This window comes from Toxotes jaculatrix, chromosome 19, assembly GCF_017976425.1.
Source record: "Toxotes jaculatrix isolate fToxJac2 chromosome 19, fToxJac2.pri, whole genome shotgun sequence".
Lineage (NCBI taxonomy): Eukaryota > Metazoa > Chordata > Actinopteri > Toxotidae > Toxotes > Toxotes jaculatrix.
Window position 1 is genome coordinate 2,146,475 of NC_054412.1, and position 21,375 is coordinate 2,167,849.

The 21,375-nt window shown below is 42.4% G+C and overlaps 2 protein-coding genes across 5 annotated transcripts in view; both read right to left on the minus strand.

Moving 5' to 3' along the window:
- The window catches only part of angel2 (angel homolog 2 (Drosophila)), a 39,409-nt gene extending 31,023 nt beyond the window's left edge, over positions 1–8,386 (minus strand). For 2 of the 4 annotated variants that reach the window (XR_005896440.1, XR_005896441.1), the window contains exons 1-8: positions 7,425–7,561; positions 6,007–7,019; positions 5,346–5,566; positions 5,084–5,153; positions 4,532–4,962; positions 4,238–4,373; positions 4,052–4,121; positions 3,815–3,945 (exon numbers count right to left, since the gene is read on the minus strand). Coding sequence is in view for 2 of the 4 variants with exons in the window: in XM_041063947.1 (XP_040919881.1) it covers positions 3,228–3,391; positions 3,815–3,945; positions 4,052–4,121; positions 4,238–4,373; positions 4,532–4,962; positions 5,084–5,153; positions 5,346–5,566; positions 6,007–7,019; positions 7,425–7,474 (2,286 nt within the window). In the remaining 2 variants the exon portion in view is untranslated. Of the gene's footprint in view, positions 1–2,543; positions 3,392–3,814; positions 3,946–4,051; positions 4,122–4,237; positions 4,374–4,531; positions 4,963–5,083; positions 5,154–5,345; positions 5,567–6,006; positions 7,020–7,424; positions 7,562–8,215 lie in introns of those variants that run through there. The other 2 variants (XM_041063948.1, XM_041063947.1) reach the window with 2 other exon arrangements.
- Positions 8,387–9,098: 712 nt separating this feature from the next.
- The window catches only part of galnt14 (UDP-N-acetyl-alpha-D-galactosamine:polypeptide N-acetylgalactosaminyltransferase 14 (GalNAc-T14)), a 140,954-nt gene continuing 128,677 nt past the window's right edge, over positions 9,099–21,375 (minus strand). Inside the window, exons 14-15 of the mRNA XM_041065086.1 lie at positions 17,029–17,148; positions 9,099–11,201 (exon numbers count right to left, since the gene is read on the minus strand). Of these exons, the coding sequence (XP_040921020.1) occupies positions 11,043–11,201; positions 17,029–17,148 (279 nt within the window). The 3' untranslated portion in view covers positions 9,099–11,042. The remainder of the gene's footprint in view (positions 11,202–17,028; positions 17,149–21,375) is intronic.

The window sequence follows — 21,375 nt, forward strand, 5'->3', positions numbered from 1 at the left end:
ATGTCATAAAACACGTCATAGTATAGTAAGGCGTTTTTTTCGGACAAAAAAAGTCAAAATTTTTTTTGACCTCAAAATGTCATAAAAAACGTCATAGTATAGTAAGGCGTCAATATCGGCCAAAAAAAGTCAACATTTTTTTTGACCTCAAAATGTCATAAAAAACGTCATAGTATAGTAAGGCGTCAAAATCGGCCAAAAAAAGTCAAAACATTTTTTGACCTCAAAATGTCATAAAAAACGTCATAGTATAGTAAGGCGTTTTTTTTCGGACAAAAAAAGTCAAAAATTTTTTTGACCTCAAAATGTCATAAAAAACGTCATAGTATAGTAAGGCGTTTTTTTCGGCCAAAAAAAGTCAAAAAATTTTTTGACCTCAAAATGTCATAAAAAACGTCATAGTATAATAAGGCGTCAAAATCGGCCTAAAAAAGTCAAAATTTTTTTTGACCTCAAAATGTCATAAAACACGTCATAGTATAGTAAGGCGTTTTTTTCGGACAAAAAAAGTCAAAATTTTTTTTGACCTCAAAATGTCATAAAAAACGTCATAGTATAGTAAGGCGTCAAAATCGGACAAAAAAAGTCAACATTTTTTTTTACCTCAAAATGTCATAAAAAACGTCATAGTATAGTAAGGCGTCAAAATCGGACAAAAAAAGTCAAAATTTTTTTTGACCTCAAAATGTCATAAAAAACGTCATAGTATAGTAAGGCATCAAAATGGGCAAAAAAAGTCAAAAAAAAGTTTTGACCTCAAAATGTCATAAAAAACGTCATAGTATAGTAAGGCGTTTTTTTCGGCCAAAAAAAGTCAAAAAAATTTTTGACCTCAAAATGTCATAAAAAACGTCATAGTATAGTAAGGCGCTTTTTTCGGCCAAAAAAAGTCAAAATTTTTTTTGACCTCAAAATGTCATAAAAAACATCATAGTATAGTAAGGCGTCAAAATCGGCCAAAAAAAGTCAAAATTTTTTTTGACCTCAAAATGTCATAAAAAACGTCATAGTATGGTAAGGCGTTTTTTTCGGACAAAAAAAAGTCAAAATTTTTTTTGACCTCAAAATGTCATAAAAAACGTCATAGTATAGTAAGGCGTCAAAATCGGACAAAAAAAGTCAAAAAATTTTTTGACCTCAAAATGTCATAAAAAATGTCATAGTATAGTAAGGCGTCAAAATCGGCCAAAAAAAGTCAAAAATTTTTTTGACCTCAAAATGTCATAAAAAACGTCATAGTATAGTAAGGCGTCAAAATCGGCCAAAAAAAGTCAACATTTTTTTTGACCTCAAAATGTCATAAAAAACGTCATAGTATAGTAAGGCGTCAAAATCAGCCAAAAAAAGTCAAAAAAATTTTTTGACCTCAAAATGTCATAAAAAACGTCATAGTATAGTAAGGCGTTTTTTTCGGACAAAAAAAGTCAAAAATTTTTTTGACCTCAAAATGTCATAAAAAACGTCATAGTATAGTAAGGTGTCAAAATAGGGAAAAAAAAGTCATGTTTTAGTATTACCTCAAAATGTCATAAAACATGTCATATTATAGTAAGACTTCAAAATATGCCAAAAAAACTGATTTTTTAGTAAGACCTCAAAATGTCATAAAACATGTCATAGTATAGTAATGACGAAACTGCTGTCACTTTATTCCCTGTGAATAAGAATAGAGGCAAAAAAGGGTTTGGGACTCAGTTCCTGTAGTACGGTGGCCGAGAAAGGACACAAAAATGCAAACGTCGCAACACAAACGCAAAAGTTTCACAACGGAAGTTGTTACTTTTTGGATACGAAGTGGAAGAGGAGCAGAAGAAAGTTAAACCTTCTTCAGAAACTTACAATTATTGCTTTCATTATGTGATTGTCACAAATGAACAATACTAATAATCACCTTTATAATATTTATGTACTCTGCCCTCTAACTTTGGACTACTGTGAAGCTAATATATAAGTTTCTGTATAAGTAAGTACTGTGGGCTCTGCTATAAGACCAGACATAAGGGAGCCTGTGAAGACCGCTGAGATCCAGCCCAGAATCTTGCTGCAGTGTAGTGATGCACAGAATAGCAAGAGGTCTGAGTCCTGAGTACACAGTGTTAGTGAGGGGAGTCTAGGTAAACGGTGCAAGCATCTGTCACCATCTCTCTCTCTCTCTCTCTCTCTATCACATACACACACACAGAAACATACACATACACACACACACACACACACACACTTAGTTAAAGTGGCTTACGATATGGAACCTGCTTCACTGAGATGTGGAAATGGGAGAAATACATTTCTGGAGCAAACAGGAAAAAAGAGAGAAATGAACAGGTAAAAACACATCAACTCTCATTACACACGTTTCCTTAGAGACAAATACGAAAACAGTCCGAGAACATGTTCTAAGCAACAATAACTGAACACAGACCTCTGTCAGACACTGAGTGACACACAGAGCAGCCTCCTACAGATTCATGGTCTCCCTTTAAGCAGCACATGCACAGTATGTTTGTTTTAACAACCAGCCACTTAAACACCATTAAATCTACAGCAACCACATGTAAAAACACATTTTATTTAGAAACTGTAATCATTACTGAACATGTATTTCCAGAATGATAGAAAAATATACAAATCCTTGTTATTTGTAGATTATGTACAAGTTTAAATTTGTTTAAGATAATTTAACTTATCATGGCCAAATAAAGCTATCAAGTAAATTTCCTCATCAGCAGCACTTTATCTTCAAGTGTTAATGTTCCAGATTTGTAAAAATAAACTCGTCCAGCAATAAAAAAGAAAACTTTATTTACATGTAAAACCTTTAAGTCAGTCAGTTTTAAAGCAAGAAAAGACCGTGAAGCAAGTGAACAGTTAGACGTAGAAGTTTTTCTATTTCTGAAAAGTTGTTAGTATTTTTAGTTGTTTAGCAACGCTGTGGGGTTTTCCTGTAGTTTTTAATAAATCATAAATCTGCTTATTACAGAGTATTTATATTTTTTATTTCTTGGACATCACAGTCTTAGCGTTAAAAATAGATGCTTGTTCCCTGCAGATTAGAAACTCGCCGACCAAACTATGTGCACATACTGACTTAAATCCTCTTTTTTAAGCTTAATTTTGATTATTTTGTGCATTAATTTTTCAACACACATCTTAAATGCTCCCGTCTTCCCTGAGCTGCACCAGTCATCGCGCAGCGCGAGAGCTGCTCTGATCAGTTGTTCGACGACACCGGGTCAGCGCCGTAAGCGGAAGCGAGCGAGGAGAGGGAGGTGGTCAGACGAGTGGTGCTGATTGGGCAGGCAGTTGACTTCCTCCAGCTCTGACTGGCCAACCAACGACAGCCTGCCCAACAGCTGGAGGCCCCAGCCACCAGGAAATGAAGGAGAGATGGTGATTTCTTTCAAAAAAAAAAGGAGGGAGAGAAAGGATGAGAGACAGGACAACGGAGGAGAGAGGAAGAGGGGGAATAATAAGAACAAAAATGAGCAACCCGTCACAGAAATGAGAGGAAACGCAGAGAGAAGGTACACGAGGAAAAGGTAAAGAAAAAAGGTTTTCGACGAGGTGCTGAACTGAATCTAAAACTATCAAGCACAGAAACTCAGCACTGAACACGTCACACTTTTCGTCTCGTTGACTTTGGTCAGACTTTCGCTGATTTTTCGCGGCAGTCTGTGTTTTACTGTTACGACGCTGATGTCTTTGAAAAATCTGACATTGTTTTATAAATGAAAAATAAACGTTTTCTAGGAAAAGTAAGGTATGAAAAACAGCAGCATTTGGTAGAAAATCTCGTGTGTGTGTGTGTGTGTGTCAGTACCTGGCGTGAACAGGATGTAATCCATGGTTATGGCTGTACGTGAGTGGCAGGTGGTGATCTCAGGTCTCCCATCAGGCATCAGGAGGTGCTGATAGGACGACTGCAGCTTCAGGCTGTGCTCGATCCTCGCTCTAAAGAAACACACAGACACACACAGAGTGTAAGTGTGTGTATGTGTGTGTGTGGGTACAAACCTCACACTCTGCTTTACAGTCTGAGATCTGTGAGAAACGTTACCTGTTAAAAGCAACAGCAGCTTTGGTGGAGAGATCTGCTACTGTCAGATTAGAGATGGCTCCTTCCACAGCTGTGACAGTAAATAATAAAGTTTGATTTAAATCCAGCCTGAACTCATGAATTCAACAAAACTAATAAATTAATTCTGACATTAATTAACACTAAATTAGACTCATTCAGGCGAACCTGTGGGACTCGTGGGGGACGACTCAGCAGTGGGTTTGGTCTCGTACTGACACTGATGGTTGATTCCCAAGGTGGGAGACCAGACTGGACACGTGAGGAGACGCTGACCTCTGGGACTGTTCTCCTGACCAGACACCTGCATACACACACACACACACACAGATGCAATGAATGATTATTTTTTAGAAAGAATAATTCCGGAGGTCTAGCCGATGTCTACAAATTTCTCATGATTGTGTGTGTGTGTGTGTGTGTGTGTGTGTGTGTGTGTGTGAGAGAGAGAGAGAGACACACCATGCCGATCTGTAAACCTCTGTAGTCCAGGCAGCCTGTGGTCAGGAAACTGTAAAGCGGACTCCAGGGTGTGGAGTTAAAATCTCCGCAGAGCACAACCGGATTGGTTGACCCATCCTGACGGCAGGACAGTCGGCTGATCTCGGCCAAAAGGATGGCGAGCTGAGCCAGCTTGATGTCACCGCGGCGGGGGTTGTAGAGGAGGTGGGTGTTGGCGACACAGATGAAGGCGGAGGGATCTGACTGGTCGAGGCCGTTGTTAGGTCGCAGCAGCACAACCAATCCTACGTTGTCCCGGTCGAGGAGGGCGTCACCGGGACGGAAAAACTCAACGGGATTGGAGGAAAGGAGGGAGAGGCGGGACGATTTGAAGATGATAGCACAACCGTCCGGTTTCCTTCCTGTTCGCTTCTTATACTCACACTGGTAACCTGAAACACAGACAAAGGTTTACATGAATTCACAGATAATGTGTTGGAGAAAACACACAGAAATCTGAACACACACTAAAAGGCAGGTTTACAACCAGGCACAAGCCTGTGTGCACTGTACCTAGTGTCTGCAGAGCAGGTTTAATCTGGTTTTCAAAGTGGTCCTCCTGGACTTCTTGCAGACACAGAATCTAAAAACAACACAAAAGCAGTTTCCATCAAATCTTAAGTCTTGACCTTAGATGCCTCACCTATGTTATATGGCCAAAGGTATGTGGACACTTCTGTACAGGTTCAACAATAATGTTTGGGTGTAATGTTCAGGTGTCCGCGTCCTTGAATCCTGTATCATCTTACAGTTTCATCTGATCTGATCCACTCACGTCAGCGTTGTGCTGCTGGATCTCTGCCAGCAGGTTGGGCAGCCGGTACTCCCAGGGCAGGACGGTGGGGTTACAGTGTCTGTACAGGTAGGCGTTGTCTTGCAGCAGCTCCTGAGACAGGATGTTGTAGGACATCACTGAGAAGTCAAAGGGTGTGCTGGCCCCTGGTGGCTCGGGGTAGGTACTGCAGACGGGGAAGGTCTCCCAGTGTCTCTGAAGAGCTGAGGAGGGGGAGGCCATGAAGAGGGAGAAGGGAAAGATTAACAGATGAGTTTGTACATTTGATCTCAGGCAGATCAGGAGCCTTTCTGTGCTCATTTACTACAAATCTTCTAATGATTAACTAGTTTGTTTAAAAAAACATCCTCCTGATCTACGTTTGTTATCCCACTTCCCCTTTCTCCCTGTCTTAAGACCTGAAAGGTCCCCTGTAAAGTTTACAGGAGCAATCGTGTGAATCCGGTCATATCTCACATGAAAATGGCAGATACTCCGAAGGCAACTAAATGCACCAACATGTAAAGCTTTATCCACAAAACTATTTTTACCTAATGAAAATTTTTATCACACAATACAATGAATGAAAACACAAACACGGTATAATATCAGTTGCAGTTAATGAGTTAAATTATGCAAAACCTCCTTAAAAGAGTGAACTTACATTTCACTGGTGTGGCCTCATGCTGTTTTCCGACAGGCAGGGAGCTTCCAGGTGGAGGAGGTTGCCTGCTGGCTCCAGTTACCTGCCACGGGTTGGGGGGTTGAGTGGTGCTGCAAGGCTGGGAATGAAGCCCCGTCCTCTGCCCTCCACCACTACTTCTGTCCCTTGGCTGTTCCTCTGGTCCTGTTGTACTCCTGTGATAACCTCCCTGCTCCTCAGCATCCCTCTTTTTGAACCAGGGGTTAGGTCTGGGTTTGTGCGTGGGAACTTTACCCTGCTCAGGTTTAGATGCAGGGTTCTGAGTCCTGGAGCCGACAGGTTGTGAATCTTTATGCCCCTCTTGTTGATGTTTGCTCCTCCATTGATTTACGCTTCCATCTCGACTGCCACTGTCTTTTCGTTGCCTGTCTTTATTCCCACTTTTAGCCTTTTCCACATCTTTGTCTCTGCTGTTTTCCCGACTGACAAATCTTCCAGCTCCATTCTTCCCGCTGCCTTGACTTCTATCTCTGAAGTGGTGGTTTGGTCGAGAGCTGCTGTCCATGCTGGGATCCAGGTGACGGTGCTCCCTCCTGGAACTCCCATCCTTGCCTCCTGCTGTCCCAGCTGCTGCTCCCCTGTGTCTTCCTCTTTCATTGTTGCTGCTCTTTTCCTCTTCACTCTTCCTCCGTTTGTAAGGAGGCTCTCGATCTTTGTTGGGCTGCGCCATTAAGAGGCCAGTAGAGGTGTAAAATGAACGCGAACTACCACTGAAGTTACCAGGGTTGATGATATGAGGGTGTAACGTCCTTCCAGTCAAAGCCTGACGTGCTGTTGGGTGGGGGTGGGGGAGTCGTGGAGGCCAGGGGGGAAATCCCCGCACCGTCCACCATGGATATGGAGCAGGGATAAACTGGGGTACAGAGGGGGAAGAGGCAGAGCTGCTCCTGAAGCCGGCCCTGCAGAGAGCGGGATGGCTGCGGGGAAGGAAGGAGGAGCCGAAGGAGCTCAGCCGGCGAAGGAACATGGGGTGGCTGCAGGGAGGAAAAGGGAAATATTAGAGAAGAGCTGATAAAGAGAGGAAAGGTGTCAACATGTAGAGAAGAAATCAAGCTGATAAATTGGTCAGTTGTGACTTAGTGCAAAATAAATCAGCAACTATTCTGATTTTTAAAAAGGGGAAAAATAATTTTTGTAACACTTTTACCAACAGTTAATTTGTGTTAATTTAACTGTTAATTTCACTACAAATATGTACCTGACAACTTAAAAATAAAACCCGAGTGTAAAGGAAAAACAGCGCACAACTATTCCTCGTTTTCAAAGTTTCAACCAGTTGAGTGGAGGTAGCTGCTGTCAGCTCCACTGACTTTGAACACATCTCAAACTTTCCTCATTTATCATTGTTTATCACGAACAGCTAGCTCACGCCGACTTACTTCTCTCCAGGGACGGAAGAGACCACATCTATGTTTCGGCTTGGACGCATTTAAATAAACTGTTATACACAAACATTGTTGGTTTTTTTTAAATCGATGTTTCTTCAACTGAAACAACCTGAACCAAACAGCAGTCCCCAATTTAGTACGTACAACTAAGCGACGGGGAAACACGTGCTGCCTTCACGAACCCCGGCTAAGCTCGTGTTTCCCAAATTCACTGTCTAAAAGGTGCTTCAAGTGCGACTGGACGGCCAAAGTAACGCTACACCGGAAGTCGGTTTTTAGTATTTTATGTATTTTGAGCAGCAAAATACCATCCTCTGTCTTTTCCCCCTTGTTGTGGAGTTAAAGAAACGTCCCGTTCCACGAATTTACTGCTCCGCTAGCTTGATCGTACTAATTCCAACATTTCCGATAGCTTGAAGGAACAACCTCAGTTCGCTTTTCTTCCGCCTCCCTATCTGGGACTTGTAGTCTTTGCGTTGTCTTGCCTACAGTGAATCATACGATACGTATCAGAGAACGGACTACAGCCGCACCTGCGCGGCACAAATAACGGCCCGACTGGAAACGTAGCTCACGATTCCATGACTTGTTCGTTTTTCTTTTATGGAGTGCATCCCGAAACGCCACGATTTCTTACGTCGTGATCATCAGTCGTGAAATCTAAAGTCAGGGCAAAATGCGAATTACATTAAACACGACGACCACAGTGTTGTTTTTGTTTACATATGTTTTCAGAGGCGCTGAAAATGGCGAAATGAAAAAGGTCATTGTATTGTACTTACGTAAAAGCGAGCCTCCCGAGGAAAACAGCGGCGTCGTTAAAAACGGTTCGAGAAGATGAAATGTCAGCTTCTACTGTGCGACATTTCCTGTTAATCCGTGTCGTTAAAGCACAAAGCGAAGCTGTTAGGGGCCGATTAATAAGCCTTGGTATTGTTAAAGGGAATCGGCGATCTGAGAGAAGAGGGGGGCTCTGCTCATGTTCTCTGCCTCTGCCTGTGTGTGTGTGTGTCTGTGTGTGTGTGTGTACACACAGCCCCTCTCTCACTTCAGTTTACTGCTCTTCGAGCAGCAACATAAAAAATGATCTCTGCACATATTTCTTCTCTCTCCGGGCTCGTCTTAGAGCTCGGCCTTACTGTATAACTGCGAGCTCATTTTGATTTAAATACTCATTCACTCACACAGACGAGGGAAATAGTCCCCGGGGACATAACTCAGACTCCCTTTAGCTGCCTCCTTATGAGCAGAATGATGTCCTCTCCTTACAGAAGACATAATCCCAGTGGTGTGATGGTGGAGACACAAATGGCATTAAGATGAGGCCGCACTCCCAGTGAGCACTTTATTAGGAACACCTGTACACCTGCTTATTCGTGCAACTACGCAGTCAGCCAATCATGTGGCAGCAGTGCAGTGCATGAACTCATGTTATTTTTAGGCATGACAATAGTAGAATTAGCCGTAATCAGACTACAATGGTGGTTACTACAGTATAAAATCACAAACAGTAATTTGTAATTTAAAATGTCAGTGTGGTTTATATATTAGTGTGTGTGTGTGTGTGTGTGTGTGTGTGTGTGTACCGTGTGCACTGGAGGCAGCTCACTTTCCCACACCTCAACGGAAACATCACGGCTTTTTCAGTACAACAGAAACGGCCATTAAAAAACCTTTATTCAGGAGACAAACAGGATATCAAAGATGAGAAATACACAGGGAGGTGGGACAAAGTGTGGAGAGAATTTGGTTCCAAAATTCAAAGTCCATCGTTTTCTTGCAGAGTCTGTTAGGGAAGTTTAATGATCATTTAAACATTTGTGGGTTAGTGGGTAACTTCAGTTGTGTTTCGACTCTGTTGGAATTTGAAATGAAAAACCAAAGACGGTCACATGACCAGAGGGTCACAGGTTTGATCTCCACAACAGCTGTAGTTTGTCCATCAACGACAACCCCATGTCCTGTCAGTGTGCTCAAAAATAAAAACAATGTCAGGTATGTGGCCAACAAAAGTTTTGGTAGCTTTTAAATCTGTGATGCTAAGGAATTGTCATTAGAGCAACTGAAACACCATTGTGAGTAAAGCTTTTCCCCCTGTGTGATGAAGTTAAGGTGTTTGGAAAAAACAGTGTAAACTCTTTTAGAAAATTCTCACATGCACAGCAGCACTTCACACTAGGCGTGTAATACGAAGCAGCTGCAGCAGCTGCATCCTCGAGGCAACAGAAAGCGCTGCAGAAATGTGCTGAGCGACAGTGAGAGATGTACTGCATTCGTGCTGTTCTCTTTGAGACAGATTACTTCTCACTGCCTTTCTGTGCACCTAACAGTCTGCCAGTATTTATGCAAATTCCTCTGGTTAAATTTTCTCCATATCTAGTGTTTCACTCTGACATGACATCTGTCCCCTGCACTGGGTCAGCCTGGGTCTCGTCCTCCTTTGTGTCTTTCCTTCTCCACCCTCCTCCTCCTCCTTTTTTCTTCTGCGATCAAGGACGCTGCCTCAGGCAAAGGCTTTGCAGGGAAACTGAGTTCATCTGAACAGCCTACAATCAACAGAATGTCTGATCCACTTTGAATACTTCACAGCAGTAACAGTATAGAAGTGTCTCTCAAACAGTCATGAGCGAGGACTCCGATCCACACCGATCCAGATTTACCAGCGTTATATCTTTTGGTTGTGTCGTCCTTTTAATCTCTTTTGGAACAAAGCAACACAGGATGAAAGGTGACTTTAGGTTATCTTGTAACTGGAGAATGAAATTAGAAAAGTTTTTTTTTTCATGTCAGTTTCCAGATTTGAGATGAGTTAGAGGGTATAGGTCAGAGGTTAAATCAAGTGGCTTGTTAACCATCAGCAGATTAGGGCTGTGTGATGTGCAGCAGGTTGGATGTACCAAGAAGCAAATAATGAATCTCAAATTCTGAAATTTACAACAAGAACAGATGCAACAGATTGGTTGTGCTTCAGTTTCGGTCTTTAGAAAAAGACAAAACCAAAACCAAGAAGTCAGTTTCAAAGATCTGGATGTGTATACTGCAGAAAAGGTAGTGACAGGTATTTGACCAAGTAACATAAAAACTCCAGTTGTGCTTGGTTTTAATTTTCAAATTCTTGAACAGCCTCAAAAGCAGACACTTTGACTGTAAAAGATTACAGGACACATTCTCTGACTGATGGTTTTCCTCAAGCAAAGTTTCTGTGCAACTCAAATTTTTGACAGTTCAGGGTTTTAAGGTGCACTTGGTTTGACTTTCTACCAAACTTTTGAACTTCCTCAATTACAGACACTTTCCTGTCCAGACAAAACCAACCTTTCATTTCTGATGTGTCTCTTCCTTCAGCGATGTTTCGATCCAGCACAGATCCTCCTCAGATTCTCAATCAGACCTGCCCAAGTTCTGCACTTTCTTCTCATGTGAAACAGTGAAGAGGCATCAAAAACTTTCAACTTTCAACTTTCTTTTCAGCTCTCCTCGACACAGCACCTTGACATGACGTGCTCATGCATCTTTAGTCCCGCCTGAGCAGCTGTCTCTGCCCAGGTGTTTGAGGCTGAGAATGGGTGACGGGGCAGATTTTGCAGGGTTAGGTCCCAAGGTCAGGGGTCAAGAGAAGGGGACTTCCCATCTCTGTGTGTATGCGCTCAGTTCACAGGGGCTGATGACCAGCATTCGTGAGGAGTCCATCCCGTCCAGAGCCATCTCCGAGTCCAGACAGAACCGAGAGACCAGGTGCTCCAAGTGAGTCCCCGACTTCTGCCACCTCTGCAGGGGAAAAAAATATATTTTAATTTGCCCTGCATGCTGTTGATTCCAGCTCTGTATTGTAGCAAAAGCAGGTAATACTAGCAAATAGCAGGTAACAGGTGTGATATGCAAAGACACGTGAATGTGTGAGAATGTTCACGGAGACTCGGTGTCGCGCTCTTGCATACAACGAAGAACTAAACGTCTCATGGTACGTGCTGAGGAGCAGACCTTTCTTTATGAACCCAGATAGTATGTAAAATGCAGAATTGCGTGTTAAGATATTATTCATATATTTTTTCTGTATTTTGTCTTTAATTTGAGTGCGGCTTTGGACTTTGGACCGGCCTGAGATCGGATTAAAAAAAACGGATACGGTGGCGGTGAAGGAGACGCGCCTCCCCTGCCTCTGCGACCATGGATGTGGTGCCCCTGAGCAAGGCACCGGCCCACCCCAGCTCCCCGGGCGCCTCACTAGGCAGCCCCCTTGCCCCAGCGTCTCTAGTGCATGTGCATACTTGTGTGTGTGTTTTGTTCACTTGATGTGGGTAAAATACAGAGAGTAATTTCCCCAGGAAGGATCAGTGAAGTAATTAAAAAAAAAAAAATTAAAAAAACATTTATGACAAATACTGTGAGAAAGAAGCTGTTTTTCACATTTGGTTTGGGACAAATTATTATCCCATGGACTCTTTTCCCCACTCGTGCTTTTTTTTTTTTTTTTTTTTTGATATTGATTAATATGTAATTATACATGTTACCAACAGTTTGAATTGCTGAGAGATTCTTATGGGAGACATGTGATTGCTACTGGTCACCACTAGGTGGAGGCCTCTGCTTACTTTCTGCTTTGATCAGCAGTTGTTTGAGGAAGCAGGCACTGTGCAGAGTGTGTGTATGTGTTTGGTTGAGTGCCTCAGTGTGTGTGTGTGTGTGTGTGTGTGTGTGTGTGTGTGTGTGTGTGAGAGAGAGAGAGAGAGAGAGAGAGAGAGAGAGAGAGAGAGAGAGAGAGAGAGAGAATGTGCTTGTGCATGATTCATAGCTGGATTCTTTAGCTGGAAAACAAAGCGGCAGATATGATCAGACATGAAAAGAGGCTTTTATCCAGCTGTGGCTCTGAAACCAGTCATGGGGGGTGGGAGGGGTGGGAGCGGTGGGGGGGAGAAGAGGGAGGGGGGGGAGAGAGAGAGAGAGAGAGAGAGAGAGAGAGAGAGCAGATTGACAGATAAAGGAAGAGAGGGTGAGGAAAAAAGAGACAAGGCATCTTTGTGTGTGTGTGTGTGCATGCATGTCCTTCCATGGTTGTGTGGACAAATTTTGGTTTGAAACCATCATTGTCAGGATGTTTTGGTCGGTCCTCAACTTCAAAGGGCTGTTTGAGGGTTAAGGCTCCGTTTCAGGGTTCAGCTTAGAATCAGTCTGAGGTTTAGGCTAAGCTTAGGTTTAGGTTAGGGTTGAGATCAGGGATCAGGCATTTAGTTGTGATAGTTAACGTTGGGATAACGAGCTAGGGAACGCATTATGACAGAGTGTCCTCACCACTAGAGACAAACCAACGTGTGTGTGTGTAACTTTGTGCATGTGATATCTGTGTGAGTATCTTTGTGTAACTGTGTGTCTGTAATCTGAGTGTGCACATGTGTTTGTGTGTATGTGTGGTTATGTCTTTGTTTCTGTGTGTGTGTGTGTGTGTGTGTTGGCAGGGAGCAGTCATACTGTGTTTGCTGAGCCTCTGAAGCGTGTTGCTGTCATGCATCTCGATCTCGTAAGACCTTGTAACAACACACACACACACACACACACACACACAGAGGCATGGAATTGCATTGTGGGTCTGCGCCTGCATTGTCATGATGACATGCTCCTCACAGTGCAGCGACGGGCTGCGGAGCTTTTTAATTGAAAAAAAGACGGACGGATAATTAAAAGTAAATGAATTAGTATTCACCTCGTTACTGACTGCTGCAGCACTTCTGACGTCGGCCTGTGAGACTAACACTTCGCATCTGTCTTTACATTTACATTTTATTTACATATATTAAAGTTCTTAACCCCTTTGTTCCTTCCCGGTGCGGACAGGGTGACTATCCCAGGATGCACTGGGATCATCAGATGGAATCCATATTTTGTGTTCTGTTTCACTGGGATATGACAAAAAGTTTGGCCTGATCCAAACAGTTTTGTGCCACAGAGGAAAAGGACTGATTCAGCACAGAGGACATGATGGAAAAACCAGCATGTCACAACAACTTCTACTGCCTACATGCGCTGTGATGCCATGGCTGTTGGCGGTCTACCTCTGGACCCTCCTCTCAGATCTGCGCGTCACGAAGGTCAAGAAAGACCACAAGCTATGTTTGGACAGGGTTCACAAAGTCTGCCATGTCTCTTTGCCCAGCCAGAGCAGGGATTTAAAGCAACGCGATCACTTAATCTGACATCTCAAAAGACAAAAATGTCATATTTGTGATCCTGGGATTACTGAGAATGGAGGGCTCGGGAAGAGGAAGTTGTTTTTGCTTGGTGAGTTGTGGAAAAAATGGTGAATTACAGGGTCTGGCCGTGGTCTCGCTAAATCATTTGATGGAAAAATTCTTCCTGAACAGCAGGTGCCCCGAGAGATGAAGATGAGAGCCAACAAGCACAACAACTTTTTACATATTGCTGATCCTGGTGCAGCTGTAGCTCTGTAATCACGCACTGCAGACACACACACGACGGCAACGCAATTACGGAAAAAAAGGCGGCCGGTTTTCTTGTACCAGGAAGTTTATACTTCTACTCCACGAGTAGAAGTATCGTTGGACTTTTACCACCTTTATTTGACGGGTGCAGTTACTAGTTAGTTTGCAGATTAACACGGGCCCGACCCCGAGGTTGGAAGCCCCCTCCATATAAAGTAGTAAAACTATTTGCTGTAGCTCCTGCACCAGCTACATCGGTGAAATGCTGCTCATGCAGAGATGCTTTAAGGACACGATGCTGATGATACTTCTGTTCCTTTGCTTCAGGAGGATTCTGAATGCAGGACTCGTGACAGAGTGAGTTTACATTACAAGTAAAACGTCTGAATACCTCCTGAATTTTAATAAGTGAATACTGGTCAAGTTCTCTCAGCTGTTTCAGTTCTAATAGCAGCATATTTTTTGGAATGCGTCACGCGGCCACACAGGTTTTAACATGTCGGACAATCTCTTAACTTTATTCCCTCTCTCTCTCTCTGCCCGCCTCCACAACACCATCCCTCCTCTCTCTCTCTCTCTCTCTCTCTCTCTCTCTCTCTCTCTCTCTCTCTGCTGTGGTCTGTTCAGCCCCATCTCCTCCACTTTCTCTCTGTCTGTTTTTCTGTCTCTCTCTGTATCTCTCGCCCCACCACCCTCCCCATCTCTCTCTATCCTTAATTTAACCTCACTCTGCATTTCTTCCTCTCTCTCTCTCTCTCTCCCTCCCTGTCTCAGCATCTCTCTACCAGTCAGCTCTGGGCTGTTTCTCCAGTGGATCTTCGTTCTAATTAGCTATCATCGCTCTACTTCCTGCCTCCTGACACACACACGCACGCACACACACACACACACACACACACACACACACACACACACACACACACACACACACACACACACTCACACACAGAAACATGCACTCATACTCAACTGGGACATGTAAAAGCACCGTGTGTGTGTCTGTGTGTGTGTTTGTGTGCCTGTGTTGGTACAAAGGTTTACTAGTTTCAGTTACATGACAGCGTTGCGCTTCAGTGGTTCCGCTAAAATACACACACATACACATACACTGCTGTGTGTGTGTGCTGAAGTTCTTTAGTCACTTAATTTAACAGTCTGGTATCTGATATATATATATAACAGCTGCATCTCCTCCAGCTATATAACACCTACCTGTCTGAACTGTGCCTGAGTGTGTGTGTTTGTGTATGTATGTGTGTTGTGTTTGTTGTGTACAACTCTCTCAATTACCAGACACAAACCTCAGCTTTTTTCACCTCCTTCCTTCACCTTCTTCTGCACATCTAATTCTCACCATTTCCATCTTTTCCAGCTTTTTCTTTCTTTCTTATTTTCTTCGTACTGAACTTCCTTCCTTTTCATTCTTTCTTTCTCCCTTTGTTCTCCTTTTTTAAAATTTCTTCCTTCCTGTTTGTCTTTCCTTCCCTTCTGTCTTTTGTTTATTTCTTCCTTCCGAGGAAGGATCCTTCCTTCTCACCTCGTACCAGTGTAAAACGTGTGTGTGGACACGTGAACACATGCTGGTACAGAATTCACCACTGTCCTAATTTTCTGAAGCTCGATGCTCCAGAAAAACAGCCACTGTTTTCCTGGTTCCCTCCCACATTTGGCACGTCGACCGTACCTCAAGGTTCGTCTTGTTTGGTGATAGCACATCTTCTTCTGTGGTGCTGTTGCTGTCACAGGGAAATGTATTGTTGAGCTTTAAAAATATCCAGACCTGTCGTCACCACTGTACAGCAGCAGAGCAGGAGGCTGCCTCTTCAGGTGAGAAATCAGGTGAAACAACACACAAAAGACCCTGAATCCAGTTTCCAGAGTCCAAATTCACGATGTTTGATGTATTACGTTTCTTTCTTTGCTATGAAGCTGGTGCAGCCGCCGTGTGCTACAGGCAAACAATGACGTGTTGTATGACACACAACTGCCCGGTTTGTTTTCTGAGTTTTCTATTAGAGGACCACGCTCTTCTCTTTTTCTCACCTCCTCCTCTTTCTTCCTCCCTTTTCGCACTGCACCATCACTCATCATCATTTCCTTCCTGTCTTCCTCCCTTGTCTTCTTTTATTATTCTTCTACCCTTTCTCCTCCTCCTTTTCTCTTCTCTTCTTATCCATCTTGATTATCCTTCTCTCAATTTTCCTCTGTTTTCATTCATGTTTGTCACTGATGACTCATGGATCAAATAACACACGACAAAAACAGAGTGAATCACATACACTGACACACACACACACGCGCACACACACACACACACACACACACACACACACACACACACACACACACACACACACACACACACACACACACACACACACACACAAACACAAACTCATGTTTCATGTCTGATCATATACACATAGCCAGAAAATCTGTTTTAGATTGCAAGCATACAGATGGGAACAACACACACGCACACACACACACACGCACACACACACTTAAGCACATTTTTCCATGCAGACTGAACAGTTGGTGAGGTGTAATGAACTAATCTTCCACTAACTCTCTTTCTCTCTCTCCTTGACTCACCCCCTGGGTCAGCTTCTCTTTCCTTTCGCCAATCCTTTCTCCCTCCTCCCTCCCTTTCTCTCTTTCTCCTCTTTTGTCTGTCTTGCTTCACCTTTCCACCTGTGCCTCTTTTCCTCTCCTTCCCTCTCTGCCCTCACACTCTCTCTCTCTCAAGTGATTTATTGGTTGTCAGGTTGTTCTGTGCTGCAGGGGCTTCTGGGATGCCGTCAAGGTGCCCAGTGGTCAGGTAATGACAAGCGTGTGTGTGTGTGTGTATATGTGTGTGCATGTGTGTGTGTGTGTGTATGGGTGTGTGTGTGTGTCTTAAGAGAATTTCACGCTGCCTGTCCAAAAAAGTGTCAAGCAAATGCCCCTGCAGTGTGTGTGTGTGTGTGTGTGTGTGTGTGTGTGTGTAACGATCATCTTTAGACAAATTTAGCTTTAGATTAATTAACATTTAGATTAATTTATCAGACATGATATAGGGAAGTGATTCGCCTGCAGGTACGCACCACCTGCCTGCCTGAATTATCCATGCTTGTGTGCGTACTTCCATTTTGTGAGTGTGTGTGTGTGTGTGTGCAGACCTGCTTGCCGTCGGCCATGTTGCAGGGCAGCAGCAGGACCTGGGAGGCAGGGAAGGTGGTGGACAGAGACAGACAGTGCTGCTGCTGACGGATCTGCTGCCCGTGAGTGTACACCCACTCCTGCAGAATGAGAGAAAGGCAGAGTCAGTCATTCATTTTATCTTTTCAGTGTTTTAACTGTTAACTGTTTAACTGTTGTTTGTCAGTCCGAGTTTTTGAAAACTGACATTTTCGAGTGCTGCATTTGGCTTTGGTTTTGTTTCTGATAAGAGGTCGTAAAGAAAAAGTCCTTCAGGGAGAAGAGAAAAAGAGACAGAGACAAGAGACACAGTGGCATTTAGGTAAAGCACAATTACACTTAACTGGTACTTCACCTGTGGACGCCCAAACAAAGCACTGCATGTGGACTGTGCTGAGCATTACAGCCATATGTGAGAGCTGAACACGACTGTCCAACACTGACATCCTACACTAAGAAGGAAAAGATGTGATGTGGAGGAGAGTGAAGGAAATCAGATCATGGATTTTAACTGTTGAACGTCTGAAAAATAAGAGGAATTATTCCTCACAATGAGGAATAATATGTACTGCTTTATTATAATATGACATCCATGGTCAGCTGTAATAAAAGTTCTTATAACTCATATAAATCCATAAAGACACAGCATCATGGTGCCAGAGTCAGGGCTGATGTGTATTCATACAGTAAAAACATCTCCTCCTCCTGTGTGTGTGTGTGTCTGTGTGTGATATGGGTGTGCACATTAAAACATTCATGTGCAGCTATTTCAGTCTGAGGTGTGGTTGTAGGTGACATACACACACTCACACTCAGTTACACACACACACACACTAAGGAGGTCAAGGTTCAGAGGAACAGTTTTAACGATCATGACAACAGGAGGTGAGAGGAGAAACAAACACACACACACACACACACACACACACACACACACACACACACACACACACACACACACACACACACACACACACACACACACACAAACAGAATGTGTAACTAGGTCAGTGTTACTATGGTAGCTAGAAGGAGTAACCCGTCCGGGACGTGTACGCGTGTGTGTGTGTGTGTGCCTTTCCACACCCTCGGGGGACAGACACACCAAAAGGTCACACCAAAGTGAATCACATCTAGAACACACCCACAAGCACAAAGTGATATCACTTCATACACATACTTTCATCAGTGATTTAATAATAGTAACATCAACATCAATTACTGAGCTAAGTATTTAAATTACTGCCAGGTCATTATTACACAGTAAGACATCATCAGTCAGTATTATTACATTATTCGTGTCGTGGCTAATGTTTATATTCATTATTGTTTGATGGATTTTTTAAAATTACTTATTACTTACTTTATTTTGTTGAACTGAAAACTGAACAATGGCAGAAATGCAACAAGCTGTTGACAATTCAGAGGGAATTACTGTACTTTTTACATTTATTTGATTTATTTTATATAAAAAATATTATATTTTAATATAAAAACACACAATGAGCTTCTAAAATATGATGCACTAAACAGATTTAACCACCCAACAGCATTTTAAATAATTTACGGTAAAAAGGTAAAATGCTATTTAGACATTAATACATTTACGTTTTCTTAAGCGACATCTTCAAAGCAGGACCTTTACTTGTAATGAAGGATTTTCATTTCAGAAAACTGCGACTTTTACTTAATAGAAGGATCTTAATGGAAAAGTCCATTATCAAAATAACCATCTATTAATTTTCTGGTGACTGGTAATTTCAGCAAATTATGATTAGTAATATGTGACGAGGAAATCATTTTTTTTATCCTGCATTCAGTGGGACAGTACATTACATTTTTACATGTTATTATCATAATCACACTGCTCTAAACCTGCTCACTGGGGATATGAAGTAATGGAGGGTGAGACGGTGGGAGGCAATCAGCTCTGTTATGTACTGAGTTTTATCTTGAATATATCAACACTGCAGGGTTTATTTCACCGTGTGATTGATTTATTGAGCTGCAGCAAAGAGAATGACATTGGAGGTTAATTGGTGCTGTAGCTCAATATATCTTGTCTCTGCTGCAGCCTCCTAAGGCTCAGCTGGTTTACATGCGAGCTGAAGAGTCGGTCTTCACTCAGTCGAGGGAGCAAAGTCGTTCTGAGAAACATATTAGATCTGTGCTGATGTGAAAGTCTTACAGGGCTACTTACAGTAACTTAATTCATCAGTTTATTATTGATTTCTGCAGCTTATTATTATAATAATTAATATTATTATTTGTAGTAGTAATAGAGTTACTACATAATAACAACACTCATCTTACTGTATATTACTATATCATATAAATCACTGTATCATGGTTTAATTGTATCATCTTCCTATACACCCTTCCCCTTGTTCTGCTGTAATATTTAATTTCCACATGGATCACACACATATGTGACTCTTATTTTCTTAAAGAAAACCTTGTTACCTCATGTTATCTTACACTAATCACACACAGCAAACCTCAGTGTTTCATTTCTAAACCAAAAACGAGTGACAACCAAATGTTAAGTGAATCCACGTAAACAAGGCTATTAGAGAAATGAAGCGGGGCTTTGAGCAGATTGCTAACTGTGATCAGAGTTTATCGGTTTGCAGGCAAACACACTCACTGCTTGTGTAGTTAAACATGGAGCAGGTCAGAGCTGAAACAAAGCCTGCATGCTCAGCAGACGCGCTCCCTGGATGAATAAAAGGTTAAAAACAAAGTGCGACACCCGCAGCCCCGTGCACAAAGATGTGAGTGTAAGCTCTATTTTCCCTGAGAAAAGTTGACTGAGCTGCTCCGTATTCACTCCAGTGCTGACAGCAGAAACGACACAACCACAGCTCCACGCCCGTGAGCTCTTGCGCCAAATTGTGACCAGAATGATGTTTTTGTGGCTCAGTGGGTCGCATTTCATGCCCGTCGCTCTCCTGCTCCTTCGTGGTATATTTCTGCTCTGTTACACACAGTTGTCACCTTTAAATTATGTGAAACTTCCCATTAATGGAACAGTAGAATACATTTGAATCCTCGATGACTGACATTACAATAACTCCGGTCTGTTTTCTGCTGCTGTGGGTCTACAAATTGGTCTCTCTGCTTCAACTATTGATTTCTCCCTCAGTGCAAACGTTGGTGCAAAAATGGCGGCTCTCGACAGAAAATCCTCCCACTTTGATTCTGAAGAACTGAAACCAAATCGCTGTTTTCGCAACAAACGTTTCTCTCCACAGATCTGTGCGAGGCTGGAATCATCCATCCATCCCAGGAGGATCGGATCTGCCATTAAAACTAAAGCTGGACACACAAAAAGTGTGGAATCTCACTAATGAAGAGTGACTGACTTTTACTGCAGCTGGTTCTTTCTTTCATTATAGTTTAATTAGTTAAATATTTCAGTTTTTCAAATGAATTGGCCTCATTCTTCTTGGACTTTGGCTGAAAACAAGTAAACCTGTATTAGATGGACAGGATTTGTAGACACTCAGCAGTTCAGAGAATTTGACACTAGAAGTCAAATTATTATTCAAAACAGAACATTGATCTATATCTTCAAACATGCCTGGGGGGGGAATCTTTATAAACAAAAAACCAAAACCAGTTTTTCCCAATGAAGATATAAAAGTGCATCCTTCAATGACTAACAAATCCCAGTGATTCAATTTAATTCACTAACAACACTTTAATCCTTCAGCTGCCTTCAGTTACAGCTGCTCTCCTCTTAAATAGATTGGGAGTCTGTTCACAACCTGTGCGATTGTCCGGGTCCTCACACCTAAATTAACTTTTTGTTCACTCTAATATATTGTTTGTCACCTCTATAGTTAATCAAGTTTAGGTAAATCTGCTAAAACTACCCAGTTAATCTTAAATGGTTAAAACTATCTAACATTTCCTGTTGGTCGGAGGCAGGATGTGAACATCTGCCTCTTCAAATGCTGTAGTTTCAACTGTAGTTTTGTCACCGGTTCTCAGCAATTAACTAATTATAACCACGACTTGATATGAACATTGGCCCAAACACTAAAGATGTAAAGAAACTGAATTTTCCTTTCATGTTGATTCTTTCTTTTATTTGGCAATAAAATGGCTTCTCACCTTAAAGGGAGAAACTGACAAAAAAGAAAAATGAATTTAATTCTTTGAGTTCAAAAACATTCCCACCTGGGATCCGCTCAGTTCAAACTGGTTCAGACTTTGTTCTGAACATGAACAAACAGGGATTAAGAGCTGTCCCTCAGGGCTTCTCCACTGTAGCTGATAAAGGGAGAGTTTCTCATTCACACTCACACACATCCCATCGGTTT